At 37.9% G+C, this 16,443-nt stretch overlaps 1 protein-coding gene across 1 annotated transcript in view; it reads right to left on the reverse strand.

The window, feature by feature from the left end:
- Positions 1-613: 613 nt before the first annotated feature.
- Positions 614-16,443, reverse strand: part of LOC117303336 (myomegalin-like) — a 56,444-nt gene continuing 40,614 nt past the window's right edge. Inside the window, exons 25-36 of the mRNA XM_033787502.1 lie at positions 15,023-16,394; positions 13,635-13,698; positions 12,638-12,772; positions 10,424-11,088; positions 9,108-9,459; positions 8,014-8,120; positions 7,219-7,536; positions 5,809-5,925; positions 4,803-5,026; positions 3,552-3,786; positions 2,769-2,815; positions 614-1,676 (exon numbers count right to left, since the gene is read on the reverse strand). Coding sequence (XP_033643393.1) covers positions 1,647-1,676; positions 2,769-2,815; positions 3,552-3,786; positions 4,803-5,026; positions 5,809-5,925; positions 7,219-7,536; positions 8,014-8,120; positions 9,108-9,459; positions 10,424-11,088; positions 12,638-12,772; positions 13,635-13,698; positions 15,023-16,394 — 3,666 coding nt within the window. The 3' untranslated portion in view covers positions 614-1,646. The remainder of the gene's footprint in view (positions 1,677-2,768; positions 2,816-3,551; positions 3,787-4,802; positions 5,027-5,808; positions 5,926-7,218; positions 7,537-8,013; positions 8,121-9,107; positions 9,460-10,423; positions 11,089-12,637; positions 12,773-13,634; positions 13,699-15,022; positions 16,395-16,443) is intronic.

Below are 16,443 nucleotides of genomic sequence, written 5' to 3' on the forward strand. Positions count from 1 at the left end.
TGATTATCTGAAAAAAGTACCAGTGTCTGTGGAATGTCAAAAGTTTCAAAGCTATCACATTATTATTTCCTAATTTTTTTTATAACATCTTACGTTTTATATCTTAGACTTTAGTCAAAATGTACACGCTTAAATTCTTAGTCTGACTTCATAATTTTTAAAACTATTTTGCCTGGCGCCCAACGTTCCTTCTTAAACCCTGATACAACTTACAGGTTTATGTGTTTTACACATAAGTGTCAATGAAGTTTGACATAATATCCATAATATCTGGGACTGAATCGTCCTTAATTTACACAAAGATTTGGTCAGAATACTTGGGCCCTTAGCTTCCCCCAAAATAAAAATTAATTAAAAAGTAAAATTTCTAAAAACCCAAACAATCACACTCACAGCAGGAAATGGCATGTTAAGATTCATGTTGTCATGGGAACTCATGTTTACATCACTATTGCACAATGATTTAATACTAAAAAAAATCAACCTTTAACCCTACATTTCATTCTCTAGCATTTGAATTTGGCACAAATTAATTTATATTCAATATTTCTAAGTGGTGAATTTGACATTAGAACAGCACACTATCTTAACAGTTCTGTTATACATGTATATATTAATTACCATAAAACAGATATAACTGAGTGATTACTATGGTCAATCTACTATTAATGTTTGGAAATACATCAGCGCCCAATTATATTCGCTACTCATCAATGAATTCTGCTTTTATTGGACCCTATAATTATATTTAAAAATTAAAAAAACGCATAGCGATTCCATTGGCCTACATATCGTTGGACCACGCACTACATGTAGTTTAATACTTCTACCTTTTGTATTTTCATACTTTCATATTGAATGGAATGCACAATTGTTACAGTCAAGGTTTGAATGCTTGGGTTCATTACGACGTTTACACAGTCAACCAAAACTATTGATACAATTATTTGGAATTTTGATTTGCGGTAACTTCCATGTACCCATTTACCCATGTTTACCCAGCCATCTAATTTTAAGTACAGAATCAAATACTGGTCAGTGAAATTCAAGTACGGTTATTGTGGAACCCAACCTACATGTATACAATGCATCATTATGTGACAAGACCAGGGGTATACATGTAACTCCACATCATCTTAAAAAAGACATCCACCCATAAACTTGAAATAATTCATTAAAAACTTAAAAATAAACTTGTTTATACAGAGGCAAGCAATTCAGTAGCGAAGATTGTACGTCACTGTTTTGACACACACACACAGCCAGCTCGGATGCCAGTTATTGACCACAGTCAAGTTGTTAGGCCCTATATCAACACTCACATATTAATCTCAGCATTTCAAGACATGTAGAATGTTTACATGTTAGAATCTCTAAGTCTAAGCAAAATCTCTGTCTAAGCTGTAGCAGAAATCAACCCACACAGACGGTCATTTACAATGGAAGCGCTTTTGTATTAGAGAAATAAAGGATGTACAAAGAATTCAGCCCCAATAATCCACTCATTGATGTCCACTTTTTAGTGTTGATATGTTCATGTCCAAACATTGTAGATTGTCTGCTGTTAATATATACATGATGATGTCAACTCACTGATGTCCACTCATAAATGACCAGCTGTCAAGCAACATTCTTCAACTCCATCTTCATGGGATTGATGCACTACCGGTCTGAGCCTGTATGAACAAGGTAACAAACAATCCATCTCATGTTAGCACCTCAACTTAGCACCTCAACTTAGCACCTCAACTTAGCACCTCAACTATCAGTGGAATCTCAGATAAGTCAATCTCACAATGTGATAATCTAAAGTGGACCTAGTTCAGCTGTAAAGGCACTGCAGCCGATTTCACGAAACGATAGGATTACTTCTATCTCGAGTTAGGACGGGTAACCCATCCTATCATCTTTGGATACGGAACTGAACTCGTCCTAAAGGTCCTGGGATTAATCCTAAGTTAGGAAGAGTTTGGTCAAATCGACAGCTGGACACTATTGGTAATTGTCAAAGACCAGTATTCTTACTTGGTGTATCTCAACATAATATGCATGATTTAACAAGTCTGTGCAAATTTTGACTCGATTGGCCATCGAAGTTGCAAGAGAATAATGAAAGAAAAAACACCCTCAGGCTTGTTGCACAAATTGATGTGCTTTCAGATGCCTTAAAAAGGCTTTCTCCAGGCCTGAGGTATTTTATTATTTGAGTGGGAAATTACCTCTTCTCAAAAACTATGTTACTTCAGAGGGAGCCGTTTCTCACAATGTTTATAAATGCTATCAACAGCTCTCCATTGCTTGTTACCGAGGAAGTTTTTATGCTAACAGTTATTTTTAGTAATTACCAATATTGTCCAATACCTTTGTTCAATGCTGGAGAAGCTCACATTACAGCAAGCAATTGACTGCTCAATTCAAAGTCAAACGTCCATATATGAGGATTTAGTGGTTTCCAACTTTGGCAACTCCTTATGATATACTTAGTGATGTACATGCACCATTGATTTTGGGAAGGGAATAGCATTTCTGATCATGCAGTTTTCAACAAACACACCCATTAACGTATATGTGAACATTTCAAGGTGCTCATGTTTTGGGGGAAATAGTAAATAATGGGTGATGTTTTATCGGTAAAAAAGCCCCCAAAAAACTTAGTACATATTGGGACAAATCTTTCAGCACGAAGCTGAATTTGAGTGGGCAGTCCTTATCCCAGCCATTACACAACTAGTTGAATAGTCAATATAACAAGATCTTTCATATCCTACCTCCAGGTTGCCTCTTGCCTGCCTCAAAACCTGATGTGTCTGGGACACTGTAAAGGACAAGAACAATTCTATTAAGACAGTTTAAAGTTTTAATTAAACAAACAGCTCTTTTCACAGATGTCAAACATTGGCAGACCGATCAAACTGATCCATTGAAAAAAGAAATAATGTAAATACAGGTGATACAAATAATATAGACGATGTGACCTCTGAGGTCACTCGAGAACCATCTGACCATAACATGATTCGCGCGCATACTGCCGGGCAAAACCTTTGTGTTTTGGCAGCCAGCTAGAAAGTGTATGCAATCTTACCATGACTACGCGTCGTTTTGCCCGGCGAAACATGACGTATACAGTGTTTTGTCAACAGAGGGCAGTTTGAATGTAAACATAGGTCACATCGTCTATACAAATGGGGTCAACCAGAACAACTTCACACCAAGTACTATTTCAAATATACAAATTTACACAATAATAACTAAACAAACATTTAAAAAAAAGTAAAGTTTATTGGGTTTCAATAAGTCTTTTATTTTTAAAAGATTGCCCAAACCTGTGACCACACCAAACCATGGCCCAATTGATAAAACTGTTTAAACATAACAAGTAGCTAAGCACAACAAAATTAAGCTTACCAAAATAAGGACACCAGCCAAATTACAATTCCACATGTACAACTTGTGACTGGTATCCTGCTCATTTATGCTAAGCAGACATTTGTTCAGCATTATTTGCTGCTTAAGCATCTCTATGAAGTTGGACTCAGATCTCGTCTACTTACATTGCTGTATCAGAGCCAGCTCCATGTCTTCTTTCAGTCGATTGGTCGAAGTCAGTCTCTGGAGGGCCTCCTTCATTAGAGTGTCCTGTTCCTTTAGCCGTCTCCTCAATCTTGCTACCTGATCCCCCTGAGGTAATCGACCTTTCCAGAAGCGTGCTAGCTGATGATTACACTCATCTAGATGAGTCTTTAGCTTATGTACTTCATCAGACAGATTAAGCACATCCTTGGATGACTGAAAGATCAAAGGGGAAAGTTGCGATATCAAACCGAAGTAGCGTGTCATGGCCGAGTGGTTATTAAGAGCATCAAATTCAAGTTCTGGTGGTTAAGTCACCGGAGTGTGGGTTTGAATCCCGGTCATGACACTTGTGTCTTTGAGCAAGAAACTTGACTATAATTGCTTCTCTTCACCCAGGGGTATAAGTGAGTTCTTGTGAGGGTAGAGGTTGATACTGTAAATGATTTGCTTGGAGGACGGTAACTCGCAGCACCGGCTGTATACTCACCAGTGAGCTGAGATAGACTAAAGGATTGTTATTGGCCTAATAACCAGGGGAACTAATGTAAAGCGCATTGAGAGGGTTATTGTGAAATGCAGTATATAAGAATTTGTAATTATTATTACTCAATTCAATTCAATTCAATTCTGTTTTTTTGTTTATTGTCCATACAAAGAAATACTGAAATTTGCTTTGTCTAGCACACTCATAACATTAAAAATACTTAACAAAATTACAGAATTACAAATTCTTTTCTTCAGCTGTGCCACGCATCTGGAACCCTCTATCACTTAATGTTAGATCTTGTCTTTGTAACACAAAATTCAAATTTCTACTCAAAACTTATTTTATGTCACAGGTTTTCAAGGACTAATTTTGTTGTGTCTTTTTCCTTTTGTTTTGTTTTTGGTTTTACTGTGCCTTGAACATCCAGCAGGGTGGATATGCACGCATTAAAAGTCTTTATCAATAGTATAATTATGGATGGGTTCGATTAGCTTCCCTGTGTCGACCCCCCGGTGCTCTCCCTGTTAACTAACCATGATGAACGATCACTCGCCCTATCGTGGTGAAATCATGCACCTGGGGCCAGCCCCAAGTGACCCGTTCCACAAGCAGGGCACCTCGGCTGACCAGGGTGAGCCCCTGGAATGACGTCAAAGCTATTCGAACGTACCGGGGGCAGGTCGGGGTCTACCCGGGGAAGCTTATCGAACGCACCCTAAGAATTACTCCACCATTCCCTTACCTCTGGGTGTAATCGAATCATCTCAGACAACTTGGTATCAATGACATTCATGTGAATCCTTGCTTCATGTAGATTATGTTTCAATGTATCATAAGTAGCTACATCGGCAATAGCATGTTTATTTCCTTCACTCCCATCATGTAGATCTGGATTACTGCTTCTTGATTCATAGGCTGTCTTGGTTACTGAAGACATCCCATCAGCGTTTCTAAGAGGTGTCACTCCTGCAGCAAATACATGAAATACACATACAATAATTAGTCTCATTCTCATCCAAGACAACTTAGCGTTGATTTGTCATACAAGTAATAATAGAGTCAAGGAGAAATGCATTTGAAAACCACAAAGTACATTGGGGTTGCGGTTAATAATAATAATGTATTTGTACAGCGCATTTTCCATATACATGTTCAAATGCGCTTGACAGAGATGTTGTTAACAGAACAGGTGAGTTTTTAGCAGTGTTTTGAACATATTGACAGATTGTTGATTACGGAGAGATATTGGGAGTTTATTCCACAGTTTGGTAGCAGCAGTAGTGAATGCTCTATCACCAAGTGTGGGTGTAGCATCTTAGGAGATGGGTGGTTCAGCATGATGCCTTGAGAGGAGCGAAGGGAGTAGCGGGATGGTTGCGTGATAGTTATACCAATAGTTATTATACCAATAGTTATTATACCAATAGTTATTAAGTTTTTTTTAACTGAGCTTTATTTCCAAGTCCAAACAAGAGTGTGAACAATAAGAATATGGAAATATAACCACATAGTGCAGTGGAGTGGGAAAAAAAAAAAAAGTAAAATTCGAATGAACCATTAATAAATAGTAAACTTGCGGGTATAACCGTGTATTAAATCTCTTTTATGGGAGTGTTGGCTGTAAAAAGAGCCGTAATGGTCCCAACGTTTCGAACAGTATACTCTGCTCGTCTTCAGGAGAAAGTAAGTTTCCCTAATTGTGCACCTTATTTTTTGTCATCATATACACTGCCATAGCAACTCCATACCTGGTATATCATAGTACTCTTCATCTTGCAGCGTACCATCAACCATACACATGTAGGATGTAGCCTGGCGACCAGACAGGGTTGTTTGACAGGCTACATCATGTCTGAGAACACCATCTGAAACGCAAACCAGAATTATTACAATTTAGCATTCAGAAGAAAATCAGAATGTGACCTTAATACATGTTAAATCAAATAATGAAGAGCAGGCTTGATACTCCACGGAGGCAAGGAAGGCGAATGCCTCCATCTCCCCTGGTACCCTGGAAAAGTGACAGTAGAAATTTACAATTTCCTCATAGGGTGCCCTTTACCAGGGAGAAAATGTCTTCAAAAACAAAGCATACATGCCTGGAAGAGAACATGTACATCAATTTATTGGAGAATTATATGTACTGTGGTAGCTCATGAAACAAAAGCTGCAACAAAATCCACTTTTTGTTTTCTGAATGAATTTTGACAAACTAAAACATACAAAAACTTGTAAACATGTATATGCTACAGACAACGCACAACAAATAAGTAACATGCAAAATTTATGTACATGGCGAATCGACGTGATTTAATGTCCGGGGATTCTCACAATAGTTCATTTCCAGCTTTTAAATAACCACCACTTATCATTGGCAGATTGTTTTGTGCATTAACTTAAATGATTGAAAGCTTGTAACATTCTTGTAGAAGCTTAACATTGGTTTTTGGAACCATTCCATTGTTTTAATCCTAAATAAATGTAGATACAATAGAACTAACATGGACAAAATTTAATTTCCACACAGGAAGACTAATCTGTAATTGGAAACATATAACTTTTCTCAAATTCAAATTTTGGGGCATAAAAACGGATATCTTTTTCCATAACCACATACCTTCAAAGTGTATTGACTCTCAAAATGTTTTATAATATAGATAGCTGCTGTACTTCTAGTCAAGTAAGTTTGCATTGTCATTAATTTGAAGAGTGATTACCAAACGTAAACCTTCCCTTTAAAATCTAAATCTAAATGTGTTGGTCCAACCAAATGTTCATTCATTTATTATTAATTTATTAATTTGACAGGTAAAAATGCAAGTACAGACAATAAGAACGGTAAAGCAAACAAATACATGTACATAGGCCCTACAATATAAAAGAAGAAAAACAAAAAGCACCCCTGATGGATTTTTAAAAAGTAAACTAAATTACTATCGAGTTAATCTCCTGATGCCACAATTTAAGAAGAGATATTATAGATGGACATTATTAAAACATGGCATACAGTATAAAAATATAGACAAGCAGTTAAAACTATAAAAGCACAAAATTAATGTGCATTAAAAAATACAAATTCAGTAAAAGAGAGATTCCGGTTAAATACAATGCAAAAAGCACTATAAAATTGAGAATAAAAACAAGCAACAAGGTATTACCTTCAAACAGTTGACGAGGGGTAAAACTCCTTGCAGCCTTACCAACTCTATCCCTCTCTAAAGCTGTTGTCATGGTGACAGTAGTCACGGAAGTCCTGTGGTCCTCTTGTGGTGACTTGACTCCTTGACCAGTAGTCTTCATCATCTCCTCTAGTTTGAGTCTCAGTGCATTGTTAGTGTCGATAATGCGCTCAAGCTGGATACGAAGATGTCGCATTTCTTTAAGGAGCTCCGATAAGTCTAGTCCGGTACCTGGATCTCGGACTGAGGGGAGACGTGGACTGGCTCCTCCTGAACCACGTGGACTCATCTGAGAATCTGAAACAATTCAATTAAAGGCACTGGACACTATCAGTAATTACTCAAAATAATATGGAACATAAAAACTTACTTGGTACGAGCAATGGAGAGCTGTTGATAGTGTAAAACATTGTGAGAAACAGCTCCATCTGAAGTAGCGTAGTTTTTTAGAAAGAAGTAATTTCTCACTAAAATATTTGAATTTGATTTCAAAACCTCTGAATTAGATTATGAGGTCTCAAAATCTGAAAGCACACAACTTGTGTGGCAAGGGTATTTTTTCTTCCATTATTATCTTGCAACGTTGACGACCAATTGAGTTCAAATTTTCACAGGTTGTTATTTTATGCACATGTTGAAATACAACAAGTGGGAAGACTGGTCTTTGACAATTACCAATAGTGTTCAGTGTCTTTAAGCATATGTGCAATAAACAGTGTGGTATTGAAAGGGTTAATGCTGTGTCCTACACTCCTGGTTGAAGGTTTTACCTACCTTTGGTATGGATGTGCTCATAAACACTTAGTTCAAATCGAAGTGATTCAGCTAGATGTGTGTTTTCTTCAATCTGATCTCTCAGACGAAGGCTTTCAGCTTTGTACCTGTTAAACACGTAATTGCTAGTTAGTAACAACTTCACAGCTCATTTCATACAAAATAACGATGGTCAGTCTGAACAAATGATTGTTTTCTTACGCTTTGTATTTTATTATTATTATTATTAATTATTATTTAAAATGGTAGACCCATCAGTGTAAAAAAACGTTGTTCTCCGTTGAGGCCCTGTAGAAAAACAAATACACAGAACAAGGGAGAAACAAACATGAAAGAACAAACCTCCAAAAAGCAACCACCAGGAACAAAAGCAGAGGAAAAAAAATAGCAAATTATTTCTTTGTGTTCTTTGAACCATTAAAGCTAAAGAGTTTTCACAGAGCATTGTCATTAGCTTGTTTCCTACATGTGCTAAAGCAATGTGCGAGGGACCAAAGTGGACCCAAAAATGTTTAAACAGACACCAGACATGTACGGTCTAGTGTACCACATCTTCTGTGACAAGGAACAATCTTTGCTGTTAAGTTAACCATGGAGGTAGTTAACTGCATGGTAAAGGTTCTGATCCTTCTTATCTATAGTGCTATTATATGATTTTGGAAGTAAATTAGAGGTAAATTCTGAAACTTCTAACCAATGTCATATTTGTCTGACACAAGCCTAAATATATAACCAGTCAAGTCAGACATGAACTAAATCGTTTCACACAATGAGCCCTAGTTTATGACAATAATTGGCACTTGTGTGAAAAGATACATGTAGAGGAAGGACTGGGGACTGAGTTAATGTTTTTGGGTTATAAAACACATGTAATGCTTGGTCAAGTGTGGAACACACTGTTATTAAAGTACTAGAATGTCTTGCATGGTGGAAGAGAGGTTTGCTATAACACCATGTGAATCTCTCTTATTGAGTAGTGTTGGTTCTAAAAAGAACCGTTGGTTAATGACTCAACGTTGCATTCACATGATGTTATCGCAAACCACTCTTGGTTACTAGAATGTCAGATAAATAGCATGAGGTTTTCTACTTACCTTTGTACATCTTTTCTTGCCACTTTAAGATCATCCTTAAGATTGGAAATGGTGCGTTCCATTTCAATAAATTCCACTTTTGAGGAATGAATTTGCTGTAGTTCATCCCTTAAACCCTTAATGGTATGATCCTTGTCAGATTGTGAAGAATAATATTTCTGTAGTTTATCCCTCAAGTCTTGAATGGTGCAGTCCTTCTGGTTGAGCTCAGACTTTAATAACTTAGAGTGCTGTAGTTCACCCCTCAAGTCCTTAATGGTACGCTCCTTCTCAGATAGTGTTGTTTTCATGGAGTTGTTTACTTCAGTCAATTCTATATTGGTCTCTTGAAGATGGATGAATGTTACACCTTCTGCAATTTAATCAAGAACAATATAAAAGGCTTGGAAATATTATTTAAAGTAGATACAAACATGTAACCCTGAAAACTTAAAATTTGATTAAAGGAATACATGGTAAGAGGTGCAAGTGGATTGAACAATGGCGGGTTCCATGGTCGAGCTGCACAGGCTACCAGCAGGATCCAGGATTTGGGTTGACTTAGACCTGCAAAAGCTGACCACAACCTTCTGACTTGTAAAATAGCACCCTCACGTTACATCAGCTTTCATTTAAGATGGTCTGACTGAGAGCACTGTTGATTTTGTGATTTTTTTTAGGGACTATTGGTTATTATTATGTTCTTCATTTTTAGCCTTTGAGAAAGACTCTGCTGGGGTAGAAACGTCAGGCCATTAACTATTTTTTAAGTACATTTCTCCTCTGAAAATTGGGGTTCCTGTTTTTCTGTGTTCCTCAGCAATTGGGACAGTCCTTGTTCCTATAAGGATTATTCACTATCAGCACACACCACTACAAGATTCAACCCTCAGTGAACATATTTTTGTATTCCAAACTGTACAATAAAATGAAGGGAAACACTTTAAATGGTCTTCAGCTTTTGTACTTAAGTAATAGTGTAGTCACAAACACTATGTACTCAACCTTTGATGACAACATGCATGGTACAGAACATCAACATTTTAATTTTTGTAATTTGTTGTTTTTGCAGTACCCGCTGCCACAACATAGGATTCAAACCGCCTCTAGCTACCGGGCAATTTTGGTGGTCTAGTTGGTAAGACACTGCTCTAGAATTGCAAAGGTTGTGGGTTTGAATCCCACCCGAGTATATGCTTTTTGATTTTTTTTTCCCACAGATTTCAGGAAAGTACTGAGTATACAAAGCTAACACATATCGGTGTAAGAGTAAAACCAAACTAAATTGCCAATGCCTTATTAGCTAAATGATGGCTAGCAGCCAAGGTAAGCCTTACCTGACTCCTGTCCCATACTTGCAAGCTTTTCTTCCAGCTTCTGTCTCAATCTATCATTCACTCGGATCGATTCCTCCAATCTCTTCCGTAATTCTCGCAGCTCCTCCAAATACTCTTTAAGTACATCATTAGGGTCTTGTTTACCATCCCCTCGTGCCTTGCTGCTTGGTATACCCCCATCGCCCAATACTGATTTGTAGATATCTAGTTCAGCTCTGAGTGCTGAGTTGAGTCTGTCAGTGTCTCTTAGCTTGGATCGAACATGAGTAAGTTCCGCTGCAGTATTCTCCTGGCCACTACCACCATTCGGACGGCTTGACGTGAGAGGGTAGGTTTGTGTAGACGCTGTGATGGGATGCGTCACTGAGGAAGGTTTCATGGTGGAAGTCATAGGTCCTGATTGACCAACCGCAGATCCTCTATCATTCATCCAATCAGATTGTCTCATCTGGGACTCTCTGGGATTAGTGGTTAATCCAGAGTCAGGGAAGTCCTCATCATCCTCAAACAGCCCTAGTTGCTGATCCCTGCTAGCATTGGGTGCATTGGGTTGAACATGGCTGTCAGTAGAGGGCGCTCTCCTCTTAGAAGTCTTGATGGATTCTCGTAACTGGCTGTGAAGCTCAGCAATCTTCTGATTCTTCTCTTCAACCTCTCCAGACAATCTGTCCAAGTCAACCAATTCAGATTATTTTGTAAAAGTTGGCAACATTTATGTACTTTCCCCGAGCTCTGTGAAACAAATTACAGGCATTATACTCGGGCGGTACCTGCTGCTAAAATATAGGATTCAAACTGCCTCTAGCTACCGGTCAATCTCGGTGGTCTACATTAGTTGGTATGACACTGCTCTAGAATTGCAAAGGTTGTGGGTTCGAATCCAACCTGAGTAATACGCCTGTGATTTTTGTTTACAGAGCTTAGAAAAGTACTGAATATACAGTGCTATCACACATCGGTGTACATGTATATGGGTAAAACCAAAATTAATATCCTTTATCCCCGCATCCTTTATTTCCATCTATAAATGTAAATGTAGTGATGGGACGTAAAGCCGTTGGTCCCATGTGTTATGTAACGCACGTAAAAGAACCCAGTGCACTTTTCGAAAAGAGAAGGGGTTCGCCCCGGTGTTCCTGGCTGTGGCTGCTGTATGCGCCGTAGCACCTTGTAAACCCTTATAAGGTGCTAAATAATTGGGTCTCAAAACTCATCACTGCAATAACCTATCTTTCTGAAAGTTTGTATATACTCAGCGCCTTGAGTACCTTGTTTGGTAGATACGTGCGCTATACAAGACTTCGATATTATTATTATTATTATTATTATTAATAATATGTCAGTTCCAGTTCTTTGTATATCCAATAGTTTAGTAAAGAAAAAAATTAAATAATACTACTAAAAATAATAATCCAAGCACTTAATAGCATTCTTACAGACAGACAAAAAGTTGTCACAACGCTCTAAAAAGTACAACAATCAACAACATAAAAGGAATGAGGACGACATTATAAATAGTCTAAGCACAATTAATCTTGAAAAGGTGATGTCATTAGGTGAAGAGAAAAGTACGATATTTTGATAAGTAAGATTGCCCCAAAAGGTTCGGAGCAGCTGCATAAAAACCTTTGGAAGATGAAGAGTATCTGGTTTATGTGTTTTTTTAGAATCATTGTACCCGAGCTGGAACAGAGTAAGTGATTAGGCTGGTAAGGAGTGATCAGTGCTGTGAGGTAAGGAGCTCAGAGCTCCTGAAAATCACAAATTAAAAATTATTAAGGTTGTTTGTTTTTATTTTCATTCATACAAAAATAATTAAAACTAGTTACTTCTAATGCCCCGTGTTCTCAATAAAGCAACGAGAAACCCCGAGTGTAATGAAACTCTATAACCACATAAAAAAACCCAAATACAATAGCAATAGACAAATTAAGTTTGAACTCATCAAGTCGTACATGTAGCCTATTGTTTTCCTAAGATCATCTAACATGTCTAAAACCCTAAAGCTTGGTTCGTACTTCCTGCGAATGCGATATGAATTTTGACATCACAGACTCACAAAGAAAAATTGGAGACAGTTGAACTGTGTTCAACTCCTGCAAAACATTCGTCAGAATTCACTTTATATTTTCAATCGCAGGAAGTATGAACCGGGCTTCTTCAACAAACAGCATAGTAGCTTGAATATATGAAGTATCAATGCCTTGAACTAACCTTTGCAGATCTTGTCTGGTCTCGTCAGCTACTCTTTGATTCTCGGTAATAAGCTCTCGTAGTTTATGGTTTAATTGCTTTCGTTCTTTCATTTCTCGCTTCAGACGAGATATGTCCTTATCCTTTGCTTCCAAACTGGTAAATAGAAACAAATCAATACATATCTAAGGTTTTCAAAACTGTATGAATTTTGATTTTTTTTTTTTTTTTTTAATTGTCCAGTGCCGAGGAGCACGTTTCATGGGCGGTTGATAAATGTTCATTACTATTATTGTTTTTATTATATGAGACAATACATAGAACAACCAAGGCATTTTACTTTCCACAAATATTTGGCCAACAAGTTGACCAACTACATGTACATGTAGGAGCCATTCAACTGCATAGGTTGCGTATCTGTCTATAAGGGTGGATAGAGTGGATAAGAACACACAGGCTCAAGCTCTGGTGTTTCTGATCAGCAGAGTGTGGGTTAGACAATTTGGTCAACCACACAAACCATTCTTCAGTGCTTTCAAGTTTTTAAAGGCAGTTGACACTATTGGTAATTACTCAAAATATCATAAAACCTTACATGGTAATGAGTAATGGGGAGAGGTTGATAGTATAAAGCATTGTGAGAAACAGCTCCCTCTGAAGTAACCTAGTTTTTGAGAGAGAAGTAATTTTCCACGAATTTGACTTCGAGACCTCAGATTTAGAATTTGAGGTCTCAAAATCAAGCATCTGAAAGCACACAACTTCGTTTGACAAGGGTGCTTTTTCTTTTATTGTTATTTCGCAACTTTGACGACCAATTGAGCTCAAATTTTCACAGGTTTGTTATGTTATGCATATGTTGAGATACACCAAGTGAGAAGACTAGTCTTTGACAATTACCAATAGTGTCCGATGTCTTTAATGACACTAATAATGAAAGAAAACAGATGAAATCAGTTGAGAAGCAGACTCACTGTATTCTCATGCATGTCATAAAGACCTTTCTTTCCTACATTACCTTTCTAAATACAGTGGTCTTGTATTAAGATCAACAAAGGACACCTTGGAAGCATGAGATGGCTCTGCAAAGAAACAATAAAGATATCTCATAAAGTGAATCAGATCTCACACAACATGAAATAAGGGTTTGAGTCCCGGTCGTGACACTTGAGCAAATTGCTTCTCTCCACCCAGGTGTTAATTTATCAAAAAGCTTCTTAACAAAAAGCTTAAGACCAAGGCCTGAGATGAAACAACTACATGTAATCATGGAGGAAGAAGAATGAAATGTATGGTGTAATATGTAACAAGCAAGGTATACAGTAAGGATGGGATGGACAGAAAGCTTCAAGTCGAACAACCACAACATAATCAGTAATCAGTCTCAATTATTTTTGAAAAGATTGTCTGGTACAACAGTTAAAACTAGTTTATAGGACGTGGTGTGTCAATGAGTTTACATTAGTGCCCTGGGGTCGATTTCACAAAGAGTTAGGACTAGTCCTAACTTAGGACTAGTCCTAGGAGATATACAAATTGCATGGATAGTCCTAAGACTGGTCCTAACTCGAGATAAGACTAGTCCTAACTCTTTTTGAAATCCACCCCAGGTCATTGGGCCAATAACATTCCTAAGTAGGATTTGAAACTTTGCATGGTGGAAATACGGTATGGAAAGGTTTGCGGTAACATTATGTAATGACTATCTCTAATGAGTTGCGGTGGTTCTGAAAAGAACCGTTGGTTTCAACTCTAATATTCCTGTAATCCAGGGCTGACGTGGCGCTCCAAGACTTTTTCAAACACAATATCAACTACCCCTTTGTGAAGAGAAGCAAGTTGAGTAAATCACGTTTCTTTAGGACAAAAGTATCATGACCAGGATTTGTACACACAGTGCGATGAATAACCCACCAGAACTTGAGTTTGATACACTAAAGCATGACGCATGGTGAGCTATAACTTCATGCTTGCTTTTTCAGTTTTGTGTAATTTGAAAAGTGTTGCATATGTATGATTCCATCATATGTGTAAACAAAAAAACAGAGCTACCTCATGAAGCTTCTCCTCTATCAACAACCATTTCATAAAAACAATTTGTTTAAATTTCAATGTTAGAGAATAGGGGTATAGAGGGAGGTTGATAAATTAAATTTTCCATTCATTTTTTTATTGCAATAAGAACACCTAAAGCTCGGTTCATATGCAAATGCCAAGCAGATTTTTACGTCACATGGCTGCGATTTTTTTTGAACAAACTGTTTTGAATTATTCGTTGCAAAATTGTAACGTCAAATTGTGCTTCGCCATCGCAGAAAGTATCGACCGGGCTCGACACTTAAAAACATTCACATTTTAGTATTTTGTACTTCAAAGTGGATAAAGTTAATGAGACATTAAACTTACCTTTAAGTACTTGATTGAGTTTATCAGCCAAGTCCCTGCTCTTCTGCATCTTATACTGGACATGACTAATCTTACTGGGTGAGATGTTGCGTTCCTTCTCTTTATCACCTCCATGTTTCTCCACGACTTCCTCCATAGCATATAAAGCCTCATTCATCATCGACTTCAATAATCCACACAGATTCTGAGATTCCTGTAACTGCTTTTTCAGCACAGCAATTTCTCCCTCTTGCGATTTGAGCATCTCATCACTTAAACAGCGCCCTCTAGAGGCCGTAGCAGCATCAACTACCTGCAGTTGATCTTGTAGATCAGTGTTTATATGTTTGAGAGTAGCATTAGCTTCATTGGTTTCATGTACCTGTGCTCTTAAGTTATCTACCTCTTGTTTTAATCTCTCAAAGGCATCTTGATTTGCTGTGAGTTCAAACCAGCCACTAGAGCTGCTATCGCTCATAGGGCTTGGGGCTCTATTTGGACTGCGTGAATGTTCTTCATTACGGAGTCGGCGCTGTAGGTGTCTGATGATGCGCTTGTAACGATCAACTTGACTTTTCAGCATTGAGATCTGTTGTCTGAGATCCTCTACATTATCAGTCAGTCCAAATTCACTGACTGACACATCATCAAGTCCCCCTCGTTCAGATGGACAGGGACTTGTAGATGTTGAACTGTCACCTCCTCCTGGGGCGAACATGCTGAGATTAATTCCTGAAAGCCTACGTGGACTGACTCCAGAATTACTGAGATGTAGCAGATTTGAGTCACTGTGAAATCTCTTTGGAGTTGATGGAGGTGCTAGACCTGCATTATGCATCTCTCTACGGAAGCGATTGATGCGCTCTGCCTGGTGATGGACTGTCCCTTCAGTGGCTTGAAGTTTTACTTGGAGTCCTCTATATTTACGTTTCAAGTCTTCGAGCTCAGACTGAGATTTTTTAAGCTCTTGTCGTAAGGCTCCAAATGCATTAGCATCAGGAGGTGACACCTTCAAGGCACTTCTTTCTATTTCTATTGAAGATGAAGTCTTCTTTTTCTCCTGTGATTGACCGAGTTGATCTTGAAGTCGTTCTATCTCCTTTGCCAAATCTACAATCAATTCTGGATTGAAGCTCGGTTGGTCTGTATCTTGGGAGCTATTCAGGTCTATATGTCTCTTTAGAAGCTCATTCAGATTATGTGCATTTCTCAGCTGCTTCTGAAGTCGATTGATCTCAGGATTGATACTCCTTGGGGTTGCTTGCTTCAAACTTTCAAGCTCACTAGTTATCGCTTCAAGTTCTGCTTTCAAATCTTCTGCTCCTTGGAGGGCTTGGTTAAACTTGGACTTCAAATGTTGGTTTCGTTTTTGCAGTTTATCAATGAATTGATACTTTTGGACGGTCCTTTTCACAGTTCTCGCCAGTAGTGCCCATGCAGGA

The sequence above is a fragment of the Asterias rubens genome, chromosome 19, assembly GCF_902459465.1.
Source record: "Asterias rubens chromosome 19, eAstRub1.3, whole genome shotgun sequence".
In the NCBI taxonomy this organism is placed as follows: domain Eukaryota; kingdom Metazoa; phylum Echinodermata; class Asteroidea; order Forcipulatida; family Asteriidae; genus Asterias; species Asterias rubens.